This window comes from Macaca fascicularis, chromosome 15 (assembly GCF_037993035.2).
Source record: "Macaca fascicularis isolate 582-1 chromosome 15, T2T-MFA8v1.1".
Lineage (NCBI taxonomy): Eukaryota > Metazoa > Chordata > Mammalia > Primates > Cercopithecidae > Macaca > Macaca fascicularis.
This window is the reverse complement of record NC_088389.1, coordinates 10619008-10637627: the sequence shown is the minus strand read 5'-3', so window position 1 is coordinate 10637627 and position 18620 is coordinate 10619008. Positions and strand designations below refer to the sequence as shown.

At 58.9% G+C, this 18620-nt stretch overlaps 1 protein-coding gene across 2 annotated transcripts in view; it reads right to left on the bottom strand.

Annotated features, from left to right (window-relative positions):
- Nucleotides 1-16546, bottom strand: part of RALGDS (ral guanine nucleotide dissociation stimulator) — a 51294-nt gene extending 34748 nt beyond the window's left edge. For both annotated transcript variants that reach the window (XM_005580540.3, XM_074016122.1), the window contains exon 1: nucleotides 16289-16546. In XM_005580540.3, coding sequence (XP_005580597.3) covers nucleotides 16289-16306 — 18 coding nt within the window. In that variant the 5' untranslated portion in view covers nucleotides 16307-16546. The remainder of the gene's footprint in view (nucleotides 1-16288) is intronic.
- Nucleotides 16547-18620: the final 2074 nt, after the last annotated feature.

Here is an 18620-nt window from a genome sequence, read left to right as displayed (position 1 = left end):
AGTGTGACCTCTCAGCCCAGCCCTGTAGAAAGGCTCAGTGGGCGAGAAGGTATTTCCTACAGTGTGTGCACATTTGATTGGGTGGGGGGCTTAAAGAGGCCCTGGACAGAAGCGCTCAACTTTCTCTTTCTCTTTTTTCCTTTTATTTTTTTTTTTGAGACGGAGTCTCGCTCTGTCACCCAGGCTGGAGTGCAGTGGCACCATCTCGGCTCACTGCAACCTCCAACTCCCAGGTTCAAGCTTGTCTCCTGCCTCAGCCACCTGAGTAGCTGGGATTACAGGCATGCGGCACCGTGCCAGGCTAATTTTTGTATTTTTAGTAGAGAGGGGGTTTCATATGTTGACCAGGATGGTTTCAAACTCCTGACCTCGAGATCCACCTGCCTCGGCCTCCCAAAGTGCTGGGATTACAGGCGAGAGCCACCGCGCCCGGCCAGAAGTGCTCAGCTTTCATGGTGGGGGACCAGTAGGGAAGTGGCAGGGAACCAGGTTACCCTGCTAGGTGTGTTTGTGAGCTAATGCCTTTACTTGGACAAGCAGCTCCTGTGTACCAGGCCCTGTGCAGGCCATCGCATCTCTCACGCAAGCTTTCTGTGTTATTCTTGAATAGCCCACTCCAGCCCAGCTTCCCAAGCCTGTTACCCCCATATCTCCCCTGCCCCCGCCTCCAGCACAGGTCAGCCTGGCCTCAGGGCCCAATCCTGGGGCTCCTCCTTTTGGAGCCAGGGTGGGCAGGGTTACCCACGGCAGTGGGCACTGAGTTTGCTGAAAAGGCTGTCGAGGGGCTGGTGACACAGTCAGGCTGCAGGAGGAGCAGCACCAGCTGTCACTCAGAAATGCAGGCATCCTGAGGAGGTGGTGCCGGTGGGAGGGGAGCAGCAGGGCCACGCACTCCTCCTCCCACCCACGTGGTCCCTGGCCCTGCCTCTGCCACCAGCCTGGGGGAGAGCAGGGTCTTTGTTCCCTGCCGGCCAGGCTGCCACGTGATGCGCCACATCACTGTCACTGCCTGGAACGAAGACCGCCATGGAGAGCCCAGGCGCTGGGGCCTGGGGGTGAGGCCAGTTGGAAGAGCTCCACCTGCAGCCCCCCACCACCCCAACTCTGGCTGCCTTCAGGAGCTGGGCCTAGTGAGGGCCATACACGACACAAACATTTCCAGCTACTGTGTGCGAAGCTCACGACAGCCCTGACCTCAGGCTTCTCCCAGGACACACGACCTGCCAGTGGTCCCACGATGCTCTGCCCAGCAGTCCAGGTGGCCTGGGATAATGCACCTGGCCACACACACAAGCCCAGGCTAGCAAAACCCAACCCACAGGCACCTTTCTAGGTAGGGGCAGGGCCAGGCCGGTGCGAGGCCCATTGTTTACAAACACTGTGCAGCTGTCGCTAGGAGCTGTGACTCAGAGCCAGAGCGGTGACTCCTCGAGAAGCTGTTTACTCGGCACCACATCCTGTCCAGGAAGCAGATAGCAGAGGCTGAGGCCTGGCTTTTGCTCCTCTTTCCTGCTGCTAACTTGACTCAGGGACCTGCTGACCAGACTTAGTATCCAGCTGGAGGGACACTCAGCTCCCCTCCCCCTGGCTTCTGGGAACCTGAGGGCCCGTCAAGTCACTCAACACACATTCAGGCCCAGCCGGCTCTGCTAGGCAGCGATGGTGCTGTGGTCATACACGAGATGGATCCTGCCCCTGGAGACTGCACCTATGCCTGGCATCTGACTAGGAGACTCCCAGGGATGGGGGCACCACTGACACCTGTCACCGTGCAGCCCAGGGGCAAATTCTTGCCATGTTCAGAAGCCTGGGAGGCAGGATCAACTCCTGACATGTCTTCATCCCCTAAAGCCTAGTCTGGCGCTGCCTTTAGCATACCTCAGTGGGGACAAAGCACTTTTCCACACAGCCTCTGCCAGAAAGATGAAGCCACAGTCATCATCTCTGTTGTGAAACTGAGAAAACTGAGGCCCAGAGAGGGCGAACAACTTGCCTGAGGTCACACAGCATGTTAGTGCCAAGGTAGGGTGTAAGTCCGGCCCTCTTGCTTTCCTCTACTCTGTTCCAAAGTAAGGATCACAAGTAGATTCGTTCCAGGCAGCACACAGACTTGACACTGCTGGGCCCTGTCCCTGGGGTGGGTGGTCTGTCCCCTGTAGGAGGCCCAGGCTGGGAACTCTGACTTCCATTTCTCCTGATCACTGCTGCCTCCAACCTGGCGCCTAAACCAGAGCCCACAACCCCCGATAATTTCTACTACTCACTGCCATGCCAATGCGGGTATCATTTCACCATCATGATACGTAAAGCAGGTTTTGCAGGTAAGTTTGAGGACAGAAGCTCAGAGATGGCACAAAACTCATCCAAAGCCACACAGCAGAGCAGGGCTTCCAATCCTGTCTGACTCTGAGACTGCGCTCCCAGTCGCTCCCTCCTGCAAACTCTTAGCAGGAAGACTTTTGTTTTTTTTTTGAGATAGAGTCTGCTCTGTTGCCCAGGACGGAGCGCAGTGGCGCAATCTCGGCTCACTGCAAGCTCCGCCTCCCGGGTTCACGCCATTCTCCTGCCTCAGCCTCCCGAGTAGCTGGGACTACAGGCGCCCGCCACCACGCCCGGCTAAGTTTTTCTATTTTTAGTAGAGACGGGGTTTCACCGTGTTAGCCAGGATGGTCTCGATCTCCTGACCTCGTGATCCACCCACCTCGGCCTCCCAAAGTGCTGGGAAAAGAGTCAGAGGTGATTTTATCCTCATGGTGCCCTTCTAGGTCCAGGGTGCCAGTATCTCAATGGCCTCTGGTTCACGGGAGGGCCCCTGTGTGTGGTGGGGAGGCAGAGCCTCCGAATGACTTGTGGAAGGCTACACACCCCAATGGGGAGGCCCTTTCCCTCCACAGGACACACCTGCCAAGGCATGTGGAAGGTGGGCCACCCTGGAGCGGGGACAGAAAGGCAAAGAGGGGCTGTGTTTATTTTGGCAGCTGGGGCTTGGCACCACCCCAGGCAGGACAGTAATTCAGCAACTGGCTGATTCACCCACCGCAGGGCTCCCCTGCACTGGCTGCCTGCCTGCCGGCCCCTATTACCAGCCCACTGAGTCACAAAGGTTGCCAAGAAACTGAGGATCCAAGAATCCAGGCCCTGCCCCAGCCGCTCCCATTGGCTTTGAGCCCACCAGGACCCAGCCCTGCCAAGGGCACCGCAGCTCCCCTCCCCCACCCTGCCTGCCCCCAGGTCCAGCTCCAGGAGGAACCCAACATCTAACTGTAAGGATCCGAGCAGCGGCTGGGAGCTGGGGCCTACAGTGTCAGGAGTCTGGGGCTAAGCCCTCAGAGCTGGGTGAGCCAGGCCAGTCCCTTTCCCTTGCTGGGCCTTGGTTCTGGCCCATAAACAGGGATCACCTCTGCCTGTAAAAGACTGCATGCTGAAACACTGGATGGGAAGCACTCAAGATAGGGCCTGGCACATGCTCTGTGTCAAAACATGGCACGCCAAGGTGGCATCCTCTACAGGGAAGAACCAGAGTTCTTATTTTGAATTCAAGGCCAGCTGATACTTCTGTAAAATGCAACCGAAATGTTGCAGCAATGTCAACTGCCATGGAGTTTCTAAACAATGTCCATTTCTCTACTGAAGTAGATGAGGATCAGTAACAGAGTTTGTGGCCTGCACTGTCTGTGGACCACAGAGAGGGCCCGGGGCACGACTATATTCACACAGCCAGACCATGCGAATTAACTGAACACCTGCTAGGTGCCAGGCACTATTCAAGTGCCAGCGATAGACCAGGGAAAAACACAAAACACAAAAATCACCTTTGGCCTGGGTCATAATAAGTAAAATGCATGTTTGAAAATAAGAATGCTCCAGAAGGCAAAAACAACAGAGAAGGCTGATGGGGCCCGTGGGGCAGGAGCAGGTGTTACAACTGCAGAGAGACCAGGAGAGCTGAGGGGGCAGCGCGGGTATGGCTGGAAGGAGGGACATTAAAACATTTCACCGAGGCCAGGCGCAGTGGCTCACGCCTGTAATCCCAGCACTTTGGGAGACCAAGGCAAGTGAATCACTTGAGGTCAGGAGTTCGAGACCAGCCTGGTCAACGTGGTGAAACCCTGCATCTACTAAAAATACAAAAAAACTAGGCCAGGCGCAGTGGCTCACGCCTGTAATCCCAGCACTTTGGGAGGCCGAGGCGGGTGGATCACGAGGTCAGGAGTTCAAGACCAGCCTGGTCAACATGGTGAAACCCTGTCTCTACTAAAAATACAAAAATTAGCTGAGTGTGGTGGCGGGTGCCTATAACCCCAGCTACTCAGGAGGCTGAGGCAGGAAAATTGCTTGAACCTGGGAGGTGGAGGCTGCAGTGACCAAGATGGTGCCACTGCACTCCAGCCTGGGCAACAGAGCAAGACACCATCTCAAAAACAAACAAACAAACAAACAAACTAGCTGGGCATGGTGGTGCGTGCCTATAATCCCAGCTACTCAGGAGGCTGAGGCAGGAAAATGACTTAAATCTGGAGGTGGAGGTTGCCGTGAGCTGAGATAGCACCACTGCATACTCCAGCCTAGGTGACAGAGCAAGACTCCATCTCAAAAAACAAAACAAGGCCGGGCGTGGTGGCTCACGCCTATAATCCCAGCACTTTGGGAGGCCGACGTGGGTGCATCACTTGAGCTCAGGAGTTCGAGACCAGCCTGGCCAACACGGTAAAACCCCATCTCTACTAAAAATACAAAAAATAGCCGGGTGTGGTGCTGTGCCTGTAATCCCAGCTACTCAGGAGGCTGAAGCGGGAGAACTGCTTGAACCCGGGAGGTAAAGGTTGCAGTGAGGTGAGATCGTGCTACCGCACTCCAGCCTGGGCGACAGAGCAAGACTCGTCTCAAAACAAAACAAAACAACACAAGTCAGAGGTTCTTGTGGGAAGATCACCAGGAGAGCTCCTTGTAAGAGGTGATGAGGCTGGCGAGGAGCCTGAGGGAGGGCAGGGGGGTGGAGGGCCAGGGAAGGGCGGGGTCGCCTCTGCTCACCTGGCTCCCTCCCATTAAAGTGCTTTCCTGGGAACCAGGCTGAGAAGAGAGGCAGAGGCAAGTCCAGGCGGGGGAAGAACGAGGAGGAAGGCAGCCAGGCTTCTGGGAAGCAAGAGCCCTTTTTCTTAGAAGCAGGGCCCTGGAGTTTCCCAGAAGCCAGCCTGCCCTGGGACGGTGGAGGCAGTGGTAGGTGGTCAGGTTGGCCCTGGTTTAACCTAGGGGATTTTCCCTTCCTAAATTCCTGGCCCAGGAACAACTCTTGGGCAATGGGTCTCTGTTCACAGGTAAGTAGAAGTTGCTCTGGTGTGGGCAGAGACCCCTCTGCACGGCACAGCCGTGGCTGGTGAGGATGGGGGATGGGGGCTGAGCCCACAGTCAGGCCCCTGTGTCCAGCAGGCCCTGGTCACCCAGTGCACTGAGGCCAAGGGAACCAGGACAAACGGGCCCTTGTGGTTGGGAGGCTGCCTGCCGTGCCAGGGACACTGCGTGCCCGGTGCTGCCACCAGCCTGCCGCCTGCCTGAGGGGGCTGAGGACCTGGGAAGTGGGGCTACCCTTTCCGAAGGGGACCTCCTGAGCTGCCCTGGCCTCTGGAGAGGGCACAGGGCCTTGGCTGGCTGCCAGGAGGTGGCAGGGCTGGTGCCCGCTGCCCTCTTTCTCACAGTCCTTTGCCTGCAAGAAGTTCCCCAGGGCTAGAGAAGAGCAATCCCTTGGGACTCTAGGGCCCTGGGTCTGAGGGACACTACTGTGTCCCCCCCTCCTGCCACCCACTGTCCCGTTAACCCCTGGGCTTGGCTCCTTCCTTGGCTTCTCCCCTGGAAGGCGAGACTCAGGGACCTCTCCTCTCTGCCTCACCTGGGACACCTGACAAAGGACAGCAAGGTACCAGCTGCCCTCCCCTGCCCAGAGACCCTCCGAGAGCTGTTCAGGTCTCCATGCCAGCACCACGGTGGGCAGCTGGGTGTACCAGGCAGTGGCTGAGCAGTTTCCAGCCACCACAATCCTGTGAGCTGGGCCTGGCTGTCAACCCAGTAACGGATGAGAAAACGGACAGCCCTGCTCATGGTCACGGCTCCAGCCTGGGCCTGGTGCTTTCTTTGTTTGTTTGTTTGTGACAGAGTCTTGCTCTGTCACCCAGGCTGGAGTAAAGGGGCGTGATCTCGGCTCGCTGCAACCTCTGCCTCCCAGGTTCAAGCGATTCTCTTGCCTCAGCCTCCAGAGTAGCTGGAATTACAGGTGTGCGCCACCACGCCTGGCTAATTTTTGCATTTTTAGTAGAGATGGAGTTTCACCATGTTGGTCAGGCTGGTCTCAAACTCCTGACCTCAGGTGATCCACCCGCCTTGGCTTCCAAAGTGCTGGGAGTACAGGCGTAAGCCACCGCACCCAGCCAGGTCTAGTATTTTAAAAAGGCAAAATGCAAACCCCCACTCCCTCCCACACTCACTGTGGCAATGTGCTCTCCCTCCCCGGGCAGCAGCCATGTGTCCCCACGCGCAGCCACATGCACCCCTTCATGTATGTGCTCCCTCAGCCACTGTCAAGCTCGTCACATCTGGGCACATGCATGCTGCAGACATATAGGGTCACCCAAAGGCAGAGAGATGCCCTTACCCCGACATACGTGCAGGAATGCACATGTGCCCCACGGCATCCCACAGCACACAGCCCCTGCCCCTACAGGCCCAGAGGCCCCGGATACACACCCTGCTCCCTGCATATCTGCCAGACAGCAATGGGTGCCCCAGCATCCCCAGACCCCTGAGCACACTCCCTCAAGGCTCCATGCAGGGACTCCCTGGCCCCAGCAGCTGGGAAGAAAAGTCCTCATGGAGGCCTGAAGAACGGCAAGCATCTGTTTCGAGGGGGTAGGGGGGCCACGCAGGCAGTGCTGCCAGCTGGGACCTTCCACACTGGGCACTACCTACCTGCACACTACCCCCAGCTGTCACCTCCCCAGTCACCCAGGGCCTGAGGCCAGGTGGACTGCTTCACCCTTGAACTCCAGTCCTGAGCAACTGGGCAGCCAGGGCCTGGAACTTGGCCTCAGGGAAGAAGCGATGCTTAGCCTGGGCAACTTTCTCGCCTCCTCTGGGCCGTAGTTCCCCTACCTGAAAAGACCTGTGGGTTCAACTTAGGGCCTGCAAGTGTCCCTGCCCTGCGCCCACACCCTGAATCCCCAAGGGCAGCCGGAGCTGGTGGGCCATCGGCCATCTCCCTTCTGTGAAGGGGAACGGACATTGGCTGCCACCTGCGGAGGGCCTGCCCGTGTCGTGCCAGGGGCCTTAGGAGCATCTCACACTCCCCCACATTCGCAGGTCTGCAGAGGAGGCAATGGGGGTGCAGAGGAGTTAGGGAGCCCACTTGTCTGGGTCCCCTGAGGCCAAGCCAGGGCTCCCATCCCACCTCCCAGGCCTCTCTCCCCTTGACCTCTAGACAGCCCGAACTTCACTGGGGCTTCTGTTCCTGGTGATCATCATGACAGATGACAGCACTCATCAGGTGATTAATCAGCCAATCACTTGATCATCGGGACAGATAAGTGCTGCTCAGGGCCGGGGTTCTCCCTCCCCGCAGCCACAGCCCAGCAGGTGTGGGGTGGGAGCTGGAATCCCTCTGGAATGGATTCAGGTCAGGTGGTGGCAGCCCCCAGGGCTTAAATACCTTCCACCGCCCTCCCCACAGTCTCACCCTCCCCCCAGTCTCACCCTCTCATGGTCTCACCCTCCCAGTTTTTTATGTGCCCACCAGGCAGTGCAGGGAGGGGAGGCCAACGTGGGGGAGGCGGGGGAGGGTCCTCGGTGCAGCACCCAGGCAGGGTGGGTGGGGCTGTATGCCTGAATCTTCCCTCCCACCAGCTGAAGCGGCCTCCTGCCGCCTGTTCTTCAGTGCTAGGCTGGGGGCTCACCTCGTCCGCCCGCCTTCTTGGCGTGGCGTCCGGCATGAACGTGGGCCAGGGCTGCACGCACCTTGGGCTGTGGGCCAGCAGCTCCCCGCCACTGTCTGTGCTGCCCCCTGCCCTGCCCCTCCTCATGTGGCACTCAAATTGGGGGCGGCTGGGCAGAGTCCCCATGGGAGCACCCTGAGCCCAGCCGATGACCCCCAAGTGAACATACGAGTTCAGCACCCAACTCCAGAGGTGGGCACGCCCCTTGTCCATTTGACAGATGGGGCAAGGGAGACTCACAGGGGTGAGGTCATGACCCAGGGTCACACAGTGAGCAAGTGATCAGGGTCAGACTGGCATCCTGGCTCCATGAGAGCACCGGGAGGCCCCCGGGGGTGGTCACCAACAGTCCTACCCTCACTGTCATCCTCAGAGAGAACATCTGAGGCAACCAGGTCTCACATCCTTCCCATCTCCAAAGTCCAACCCATTGGGCAGTGTGGCCCCACCTGCCTTCTCCCACCATTCTGCTGCCCCACCCTTTCCCAGGGTCTGGGGCTCCACCTCGCTCCTTCCAGGCTGGACACCCCTTATCTGTGTTCTCACCTCGGCTCCCGCAGTGCCCAGGTCTGGGTGCAGGGTGGGCGCCCACAAACTAAGGCAATCCCTATGGGAGCCCAGAGGGCAGGGCTTCCTTACACCCTCACAGCAACTGCGGGGGCCTCAGGGCAGACAGCAAGGCTCAGAGGGGTCCTGTGCTGCTTCTAGGATGCCCGGCAATAAGCGCTGAGCTGGAATTCCGACCCAGGTGTCCTGCTCCAAAGCCACCTGCCTCACCTGAGGACCGGGGGCCTGATAGCTGAGGTGGATGCTGGCAGGTGAGGAGGAAGGGCAGTGGCTGGCTTGGTCCTGGTCCCCTCACTCTCCTGCCCCAAGGCCCCAGTAGGTGACATAATTCACAGGGCAATGTTTATGCATTGAACGGTGAACACACAGGCAGAGGGGTAGATGAGTCACCAATGGGGAAACTGAGGCCAGTGAGAAGGGACACACTATGGTCACATAGTCAGTTGGTATCAAAGTTGGCCCAGAACCACAGTCCTCTCTTCCAGGGGCTCTACCCAGCTCAACCACACCCTGGCATGCCAGCCTGCCCCAGGCCACGGCTGCAAAGCACATGGTACCACACATGGTACCCCATGGTCCCACACACCCTGGCTGGCACCAAGCCATTGCTGTGCCTTCTGACCTTGCATTTTCTGACATTCTGCCACTGTCAACTCTCACTCAGGTATCCAGGAAGTGGCCTCTGTTGCTAGGGGACTGGTTTGATGCCGGGTAGCTGGCAGAGCGGGGAGATGGGGAGAGGGGAGTGGACTGGGGTGTGCCTCAGGAAGGATCCAGGGGCAGAGGCTGCTGGGTCCTGTCTCCGGGTGGAGGTGGAGGGCGGGTGGGTCATGAGAAGTATCTGAGGAAACTCGGCAGGTCAGGCCCCTTCCTCCCCAGGCTCTAATGAAGGTCCTGGACCCCGGTCTCTGCATTTTCTCTTTCAGCCTCAGAGTCTTCTCTTCGGGTCAGGGGTGGGTGTGCACTGACGGGGGTTGGAGGTGAGCCATCGGAAAGCCCATCGGAAAGCCCCAGCCCTGAGCCTTCCTGCAGGCAAGTATTTTGGGGGCCAGCAGTTGCCAAGCAACTGCTCTGGGTTGCCATGGGAACACTCCCTTTTTCTGGGGCTTGTAATTTTTAGGGGGATGACACGATGCTTTCCATGCCCTTTCCTCTCCACTTCCTCACCCTGGCTTGGCTGCCCTGGGAGGGGACACTGGGAGTCCATAAGCTCATACCCCACCCCTGTTGGGGGGCCTACGTATCCCTGGCCCTAAGACTCTTTGAGGCTGCAGAATCAAGAACCCCCAAAATGCAGAGCCCAGAGTCCAAGGCCTTCATTAGAGCAGGGAGACGATGAAAGGGGCTCATTAGCTCTGTTTACGTCTCCTCGCCGCCATTAACCACCACTTGGGGCCTGGGGCCTCCCAGCCCCGCCCTGCCCAGCAGCCAGGCCCAGACCTGACCGTTGGAAGGCCGCTGTAATTGGAAGGAATGTGGTCCTAGTGCCTGGCCCTTCCCAGGCTTGTGTGCACACAGGGAGGCGCCATTGCCAAACTGCCACTACCTAGCTGTGAAGTCCCTTCCCCTCCCAGTGCCTCGGTTTCCCCACCTGGAATGGAGGATGGCAGTGGCACTTATCTTGCAGAGTGCTGAGCAGATACAAGGGACACCTTAGCACAAGGACTATGGGCTGGCTGTCACCACCAGGCACCTCTGCAGCACGGGACAGAGGTGCAGGGATGGCCTGGGAGGGACTCTCTGGAGCATGGTCCTGTGGCTAGCGTGCAATGGTGACTGACCACGCCGCTGATGGCAGAATAGCCACTGAATCCAGGTCCCCAGGCTCCCAGCCCATGCCTTCTCCACAAGATCTGTCTGCCCCATATCCCTGACCCTTCCACAGGAGCCAGGGTGCTCCCCACAGGCCAGGCACCCAGTGCCAGCCAGGTGTACAGAGGCCAATATCTGCTATGTGAATCAATCACTGAACCAACTGTCAAGGACCAGCAGCCTCAGGGGCGGGCCTGGTAGCTCCGTGAGCCAGGAGGTGGTGGGAAGACCTTGTGCAGGCAGGGAGGTGACAATAAGAAATGGCCTCTGGCTGGATGCAGTGTCTCATGCCTGTAATCCTAGCACTTTGGGAGGCCGAGGCGGGGGGATCGCTTGAGCCCAGGTGTTTGAGACCAGCCTGGGCAACATCGGGAAACTCTGTCTCTACAAAAAATCCAAAAATTAGCTGGGAGTGTTGGGGTGCGCCTGCCACCCCAGCTACTCTGGAGGCCTTAGCCCAGGAGGTCGAAGCTGCAGTGAGCTGTGATCCCGCCCCTGCACTGCAGCCTGGGCCACAGAGCAAAACCTTGTCTTTAAAAAAAAAAAGGAATGGCTTCCACTCATTCCACTCCCGGGCCAGTGGCTTGCTGTGCACTCCGCTCCCTCTCACCGATGCCATGTAAGCGGCTCCATGGCAGGGACCTGACCCCTGCACCTCAGCCCTACACTGCCTCGCCCCTTTGTATATCAAAGGGGCCTCTTCGGGGCCGTGCTGACCCCCACCAGGAGCAGCAGGACCACCTCAGGCATCCCAGCTCCCCTGAGACAGGGTCTGGGGCTGGGGTTGGGGGGAAGGACCCCTCAAGTCTCGATCTGCACAGACAGCCCACCCGTGCCCAGGGCTGCCTTCCGAGCACCCGCAGACCTGGGCCAGACAGCCCTGCAGTAACAGGAGAGCTATTTGCAGGTGTAATCAGCCACAGGGCCTCTGCAGAGGCCTGAGAAAGGCCGGCTCAGCTTGCAGGTGAGGAACCAAACGAAAGGCAAACTCCTGGCCCCTGTGGGCCCGGCCCCTGCAGCCTCCCAGGTCCCCTATCCCTCGTCCCTGCCTTCCTTTCCGCCCCGCTGACACCACAGTCTGCAAACCATGGTCCTCCTCGCCACCCCTGTCACCTCCTCCTCGGCCCCCCGCCGGCCTCCGACGCAAAGTCGCCACCCAGTCACCCCGCCTCGGCCCCGCCTGGTTTGATTTCCTCCCGTGTGTGTCACCCATAAGGTGGCCGTGCCCTTGGCCTGTTTACAGCTGTGCGCAAGCTCCTCGCAACCCAAAAGCGAGACCTTTGTCTGCGGCAGCTCCGCGCCGGGCTGGGCGGCCGCACGGGAGTGCACAGCGCCACCTGCTGGTGCTGCTGCCAAAATGCGCCAAGCTGAGGAGCAGGCGGGCTCCGCTCACGCCCCCACACCCCCTAGCTGGGGGCTGGCTTCCTGGGATGTCCTCCGACTCCCCGCTGCTTCCCTAGTCCTCGTAGGCACGAGAGTACCCGGCCTGTGGGAGGGGAGTCATTCCCAATACTCCTGTTACGGGATGAACTGTGTCCCCCCAAAAAGATCCCTGGTACCCGTGAATGAGATCTTATTTGGAAATAGGGTCTGTGCGGATTGAATCGGGATGAGGTCATACTGGATTAGGGTGGGTCTTAATCCAGTGACTGCTATCCTTATGATAACAGGGAAAATTGGACAGTCACGCACAGGCGGCCATGTGATGATGAAGGCACAGTTTGGAGTCACACGTCTACAACACCAGGAACCAATGCCAAGGAAACTGGCAGCCACCAGAGGTTGGAAGATGCAAGGAAGGATCCTCTCCTAGAGCATTCAGAGATAGCAGGGCCTGGCTGACCCCTGGATTTTGGACTTCGGGCCTTTAGAACTGTGAGAGAATAAATTTCTGTTGTGTTGAGCCACCCAGCACTTTGTGACAGCAGCCTGGGAAACTGACCGGATAGACAGCGGCCCCAGTCATCGCCCTCTGCGCCATCACACCTCCCCTCCGCGAATCAACCATGACCACAGGACACCTCCTTCTGGAATCTCTCTGTGCCCACTCACTCCCCAGATGAGCACTGCCCCTTCCCCTGGCAACTCCCCGGACTGTGATACCCCCTCCTCTGGCATGGCCTGGACCCAGGAGACAGATGCAAAATGAATGAGCGAATATCCGCCTTTGCTACTTCGTCATATTCAGATGTTCATAAAAATCAAGTGGCAGGCTGGGCGCGGTGGCTCAAGCCTGTAATCCCAGCACTTTGGGAGGCCGAGACGGGTGGATCATGAGGTCAGGAGATCGAGACCATCCTGGCTAACACGGTGAAACCCCGTCTCTACTAAAAAATACAAAAAAAAACTAGCCGGGTGAGGTGGCGGGCGCCTGTAGTCCCAGCTACTCGGGAGGCTGAGGCAGGAGAATGGCGTGGACCCGGGAGGCGGAGCTTGCAGTGAGCTGAGATCGGGCCACTGCACTCCAGCCTGGGAGACAGAGCAAGACTCCGCCTCAAAAAAAAAAAAAAAAAAAAAAAAAAAAAAAAAAATCAAGTGGCAGCAGTGCTGGGGGTTAAGGAAATGGGGAGAGCAATGGCAGGTGTGTGAGGGGGGACAAGGGGCACTTCCAGGTACTCACAGCCACTCTGGGAGCTGGGACAGCCAACCATTGTGTTCTCATGCTCCCAGCCCCTGAGGCTCACAGAGGGAAAGCCATCTGGGTCACCAAGCTCCTGCTTCTTGCCAGTTCTGTGATCCCAAACTAGTCATTGTGCCTTTCAGGGCCTCCCCAGTCTCCCGACCCGCACAATGCGGATGGTTCTAACATCTACTTCCTGGGGACATCACCACGCTAATGTGAGACAATACTACAAAACCTGTTAGCTACTGCACAGACTTCGAGATGGAAGGATTAGGAAGGGAAGGGGTCTTCAGAGACAGCAGGGCCCTGCTGACCCCTGGATTTTGGGCCTCTGGCCTTTACAACTGTGAGGAAAGAAACTTCTAACAGAGGTGAGACACAGCCCGGAATACAAGTGGGACAGGCTGGGCACTGGTGCTGTATCTAGGGAGTCACTCCCTTCTTAGTCTGGTTTCCTCGTCTGCACCATGAACGGGTTGAAAATTAGGCAAACATCAGATATTGGCCCCCTGTGGCATATGGAAGCATCTCCCAGTGGGAACACCTTCCATTGGCTCCCATTATGTTTGTTTGTTTGTTTATTGAGACAAGGTCTGGCTCTGTTGCCCAGGCTGGAGTGCAGTGGCATGATCTTGGCTCACTGCAACCTCCACCTCCCAGGTTCAAGTGATTCTCCTGCCTCAGCCTCCGAAGTAGCTGGGATTATAGGCACCTGCCAAGACGCCCGACTACTTTTTTTTTTTTTTTTTTGTGGAGATGGGGTTTCACCATGTTGGCCAGGTTGGTGTTGAACTCCTGACCTTAAATGATCCACCCGCCTCGGCCTCCCAAAGTGCTGAGATTACAGGTGTGAGCCACCACGCCTGGCCTCCATTATGTTTAGAATCAGGCCTGACTGCCTCCTCTCAGCCTCTGTCCCAAGCAGCCTCTGCACTGGCTCCAGAGATCCCTGCCTCCTGATACATAAGTTGCTGAGTGATCCCCTTCCTCCAAGGGTGACTGGATTTAGTGACTGGCTTCTCACCAACAGAATACAGCACAAGTGATGTGAGGTCACTTCCAAGATTTACAAAAAACCATGACTTCTGTCTTGCTTGTTTGCTCTTGTTTTCCTTCCTACCCTCACGCCTCACGCTGGGGAAGTGAGTTCTGATGCCGTGAGCTGCCTGCCCTACAGAGGCCCACATGGCAGTGAACCAAGGGAGGGTCCCCACAACAGTTACAGAGGAACTGACACCCTCAGTCAAAACTGAGTCCTGCCAATAACATGAGAAAGGCCTGAGGGCCGGTCCTGCCCAGTCCAGCCACGGCTGAGACCCCAGTCCCAGCCTCCCTTGAGACCTGGGGGCTGAGGCACCCAGCTGAGCTGCCCTGGATCTGGGTCCACAGAAACTGTGTGATGATCAGTGTCTGTTGCTGAAAGCTGTACATTAGGGTAGTGTTGTCACACAGCTGTCTCCAGGCCCCTGGGCTTCCCCTCCCGCCCCCAGCTCACTTGGGCCACACTGGCCTGCTTTCTCACTCCTCTCTGGCCAAACTCATTTGTGCCTTCCAGCCCTGTCTGCTGAGCCTTCTCCATCACACTGTCCAGACTCATGCAGGGCTGGCCCATGCTTTGTCTTCTGGTCACAGCACAGATGTCCCCTTAGCAAGACCTCTCAGACCCCCACCCAGCAGGCCCCAGCCCTCCCTGGCAGCACTTCCTTTTTCCTTTCTTTGCCTGTTTGCTTTTGTGCCCTGTCCATCGCCCGCTCCCGACTGCCAGCTCTGGAGGGCAGGCCCACCTGGGTCATTTTCAGAGCCACGCCCAAGCCCAATGCTGCTCCCCCACCCAGGGTGAGTGCTTGGGCACACCTGCTGAAGGGAAAGAGGAGGCTCTTGGAGCCCACTCCCGCATCTGAGCAGCTAACGTTGTGGAGAGGGATGCTAGTAATGGGGGGTGTGCATTGGGTGGAGGCCGGGGTCACCCAGAGGGACCCTGCGGGGCTCTCCCTGACTCCAGTTGCTCCGTGGAGCACAATGGGCACTGCCTCCCCCTGGTGGCCGGCACTAGCACAGCAGCAGCCGCGGGCAGAAAACCCACAAAACAAAACACACACCTTTGTTTGAGTGTTGTCAAGGTAGCAGCTCTCCTGAGTCCCAGAGGGTCAAAGGAGTAGAACCTGTAGGCTCCAGGGGTAATTCAAGGAGCCTCAGAAGCTTCATTTGCTCCCCTCTTTCCCTCTGCTGGCCCTGGGGTGTCCAGTTCACTCGTGAGGCCTCCTCACTCCAACCAGGGCAACGGCTCTGGCCCCACTTCCAGATAAGAACCCTGACGCTCCAACAAGGACAGTCTTGCCCCACAAGAGTGGTCCAGTGCTTGGGCGCACTCTGCACCACCCCAGGCCCTCAGCCCTTCAGCCCCCCAGGCTTCTCTTGCTCAGAAGGACCTCCAAGAAGAAGGCATTTTCCACAGACTTCGGTGGGTAGTGGGAGCATCCCCAGTGGAGACCCAAGGCCGACAGACACGTCTACGAGCCTGTGGGACCCTTGGGGTCACCCAGGCCGAACATTCCAATATATAGAGCAGGAATTTGAGGCTTCCTTTCCTACAGTCCCCTCCACACTGAAGGGGTCTTCTCCTGCTTCTAGGTGATCACAGCGCTGAACACAGAACCCCACAATCTGTCCTCTCCAGGCTGCCCCAGCCCACACAGATCCTGGGAACCCTGGAGAACCCCCGCCCATCAAGCCGGCGTGTCCTCCCCTTGCCCCCTAACCCCGTGCCATGGCCCCGGGCATGTTGTTGGGTACTGGATGCACCTGCCCATGACAGAGCAGCCCCCGCCCTCTTTCATCTTTCCCCCAGTCACTTCCCCAGCGTCCCGTCCTACTCTGAGTCCCAGGAAGTGTGTGGTGTGTGTGTCTGCGTGTGTGTGAGCATGTGTGCGCAGGCCTGCGCCTGTGCGTGCGCGGAGAAGCCCAGGCAAAAGAGCCCATATGGGAGATGGGCAGGGGTCCTCAGGATCTTAGAGGCTGTCATTCCCAAAGCAAACCCCATGGGAAGGGTGAGCCGAGCCCTTCCTGGCCTAAGAGGTCGGAACCCTCCCTTCACCTCTGGACTCCGCCCACTTCGTGTGACCCGGGCCAGTCCCTGCCCCTCTCCTGTCCTCAGTTTCCCTACTGTCCCGGGCGGGGTTGGACGCGGAGCTGCGTAAGCGCACGCTCAGCGTGGACGCCGCGCCGGGCTCCCTCCCCTCGGTGGGTGTGGGCGGGGGCGGGCGGTCCTCCCTCCACCCGCGACGCGGGGTTGGGGCCGGCGCGCACTCACCTGGCAATCTACCATCATCCTCAGCCTCGGTGGCTCATCGCCGGCCCCACGGCGGGGCCCGGGGCTCGCAGAGGCAGCTCGCCTCGGCCCGCGCGCGGCGCAGGGGTGCGCCCGGCTGCGGGGCTCATGGCGCGGCCTCCGGTCCCCGCCGGGCCCAGGACTCTGTGGCCCCCGGGGCCGCCCCAGCCGCCGCCAGCGCCGCTCCCATTGTCTGCGCCGCGCTGCGCTCCGGCCGCTCGGGCCCCGCCGCTCGGTTCCGCCCCGGCTCCCGGGGCTCGGGCCTGGGTGGGCGGGGACAGCTGCGGCCCCGCCCCAGCCCGCCTGCAGGTGCGAGGGGCGCGCCCCGACGCGCGAGCTCGGGGGCGCGCTCGGGGGCGCGCTCAGGCCTCCCTCCAGCTGGCCCACGCGGGTGTTCCCAGCGCGGGGCAGCCGGGCCTGGAATCCAAGGCCGGGCGCGCACACGGGGCCTGCGCGGGACCGCAGACAGCGCGTGCACGTCACTCCGCCTCGCCGCGCGCACGCGCCACGCGCCACGCGCCACGCGCCAAGCGCTGTGTGCGGCCGATCTCACGTGTCCCTCCGCCCCAGCCGCCTGCTCAGTACTCCCCACCCCGCCAGGACCTAGGGCCAACCTCGCCCCAGTCAGGCGGGGGCCGCTGACTCGGCGCGCCGGCGTCACCAAATATACACGCTCACCCTCTCGCCCAGCACCCCGATGCCACCTGCTGGACTCGGCTCGGCGGACGGCTGGGAGCTGGGGGACCCAAGGTGACAGCGGACTCAGCCTGGGCAGGGAGAAAGTCAGGTCTTCCCTTCCCCACCTCCATCCTTGTCTTCCCTGACAGCACCCGGGACCACGAGGTCCAGCTGCAGCTTCAGCTGGTGTAAGATGGGGCTCCAGGGAGCCTGGGGGAAGGAGGCCTCACACAGGGGTTGAGCTAGTGTTGGGGGTAGTCAGTGTTATTAGGGCTCACTGATTTCGTCCCTTTTTATTATTTATTTATTTATTTATTTATTTGTGTTTTGAGATGTAGTCTCATTTGTTTGTTTTTTGAGACGAAGTCTCACTCTTGTCCCCCAGGCTGGAATGCAATGGTGCGATCTCGGCTCACTGCAACCTCCGCCTCCTGGGTTCAAGCAATTCTCCTGCCTCAGTCTCCTGAGTAGCTGGGATTACAGGCACCTGCCACCACGCCCGGCTGATTTTGTATTGTAGTAGAGACGGGGTTTCACCATGTTGGCCAGGCTGTTCTCGAACCCCTGACCTCAGGTGATCTACCCACCTCGGCCTCCCAAAGTGTTGGGATTACAGGCGTGAGCCACTGTGCCTGGCCATCCCTTTTGATTTATTTATTTTTTTGAGACAGAGTCTCACTCTGTCACCCAGGCTGGAGTGCAATGGCACAGTCTCGGCTCATTGCAACCTCTGCCTCCCAGGTTCAAGTGATTCTCCCATCTCAGCCTCCCGAGTAGCTGGGACTACAGGCATGTGCCACCACACCTGGCTAATTTTTGTATTTTTAGTAGAGATGGGGTTTCACTGTGTTGGCCAGGCTGGTCTGGAACTTCTGACCTTGTAATCTGCCCACCTCGGCCTCCCGAAGTGCTGGGATTACAGGCGTGAGCCACTGTGCCCAGCCCTTTTTATTTTTAAAACAACTATGTAGAGACGAAGTCTCACTATGTTGCCCAGGCTGGTTTGAAACTCTTGGGTTCCAGCGATCCTCCTGCCTTGGCCTCCTAAAGTGCTGGAATTACAGGCGTGAGCCACCATGCCCGGCCTCATTCAACTTTACATCAGAGCCAAGGCACCAGCATTGCAGGCCACTCAGCTCTGACTGGCCAGGCCCTGCTGTGCGTGGTGACCCCCACACTTCATGGCTCTTCCCCCGTTGCTCATCCCCGAGCTGGTCATCAGAGGCCTCATCCTGTGTTGGGGCCTCGCTGGCCAGGTTTCCCCTGAGTCCAGCACTTGGGCCCCATTTATATAGATCCCCCTGCTGGGACAGACCGGCGGTGACCCCCGCCTCCTTGCCTGGCATTCAGAACCCTGTGTGACCTGGTCCCTATACCCCAACTCTAGCCTCCTGGGGCCATCGTGACCCAGGGACCCCATCAAGCTCCTGCCTCTCTTAGAGCCCCCTGTCAGCACTGCCCCTCCCTGTATCATCCTCCACAATGCACTCACCTTCAGAGCTGCACTCCTCCCACCCCATGCAGTGCACAGTCTTGAACCCAGATGACCTGGGTTCAAACCTGCAGCTGGGCCACATCACAGGCAAGCTCGTGGGGACCTCTCAGAGTCTCAGTTTCCTCTACTGAAAATGGCTCA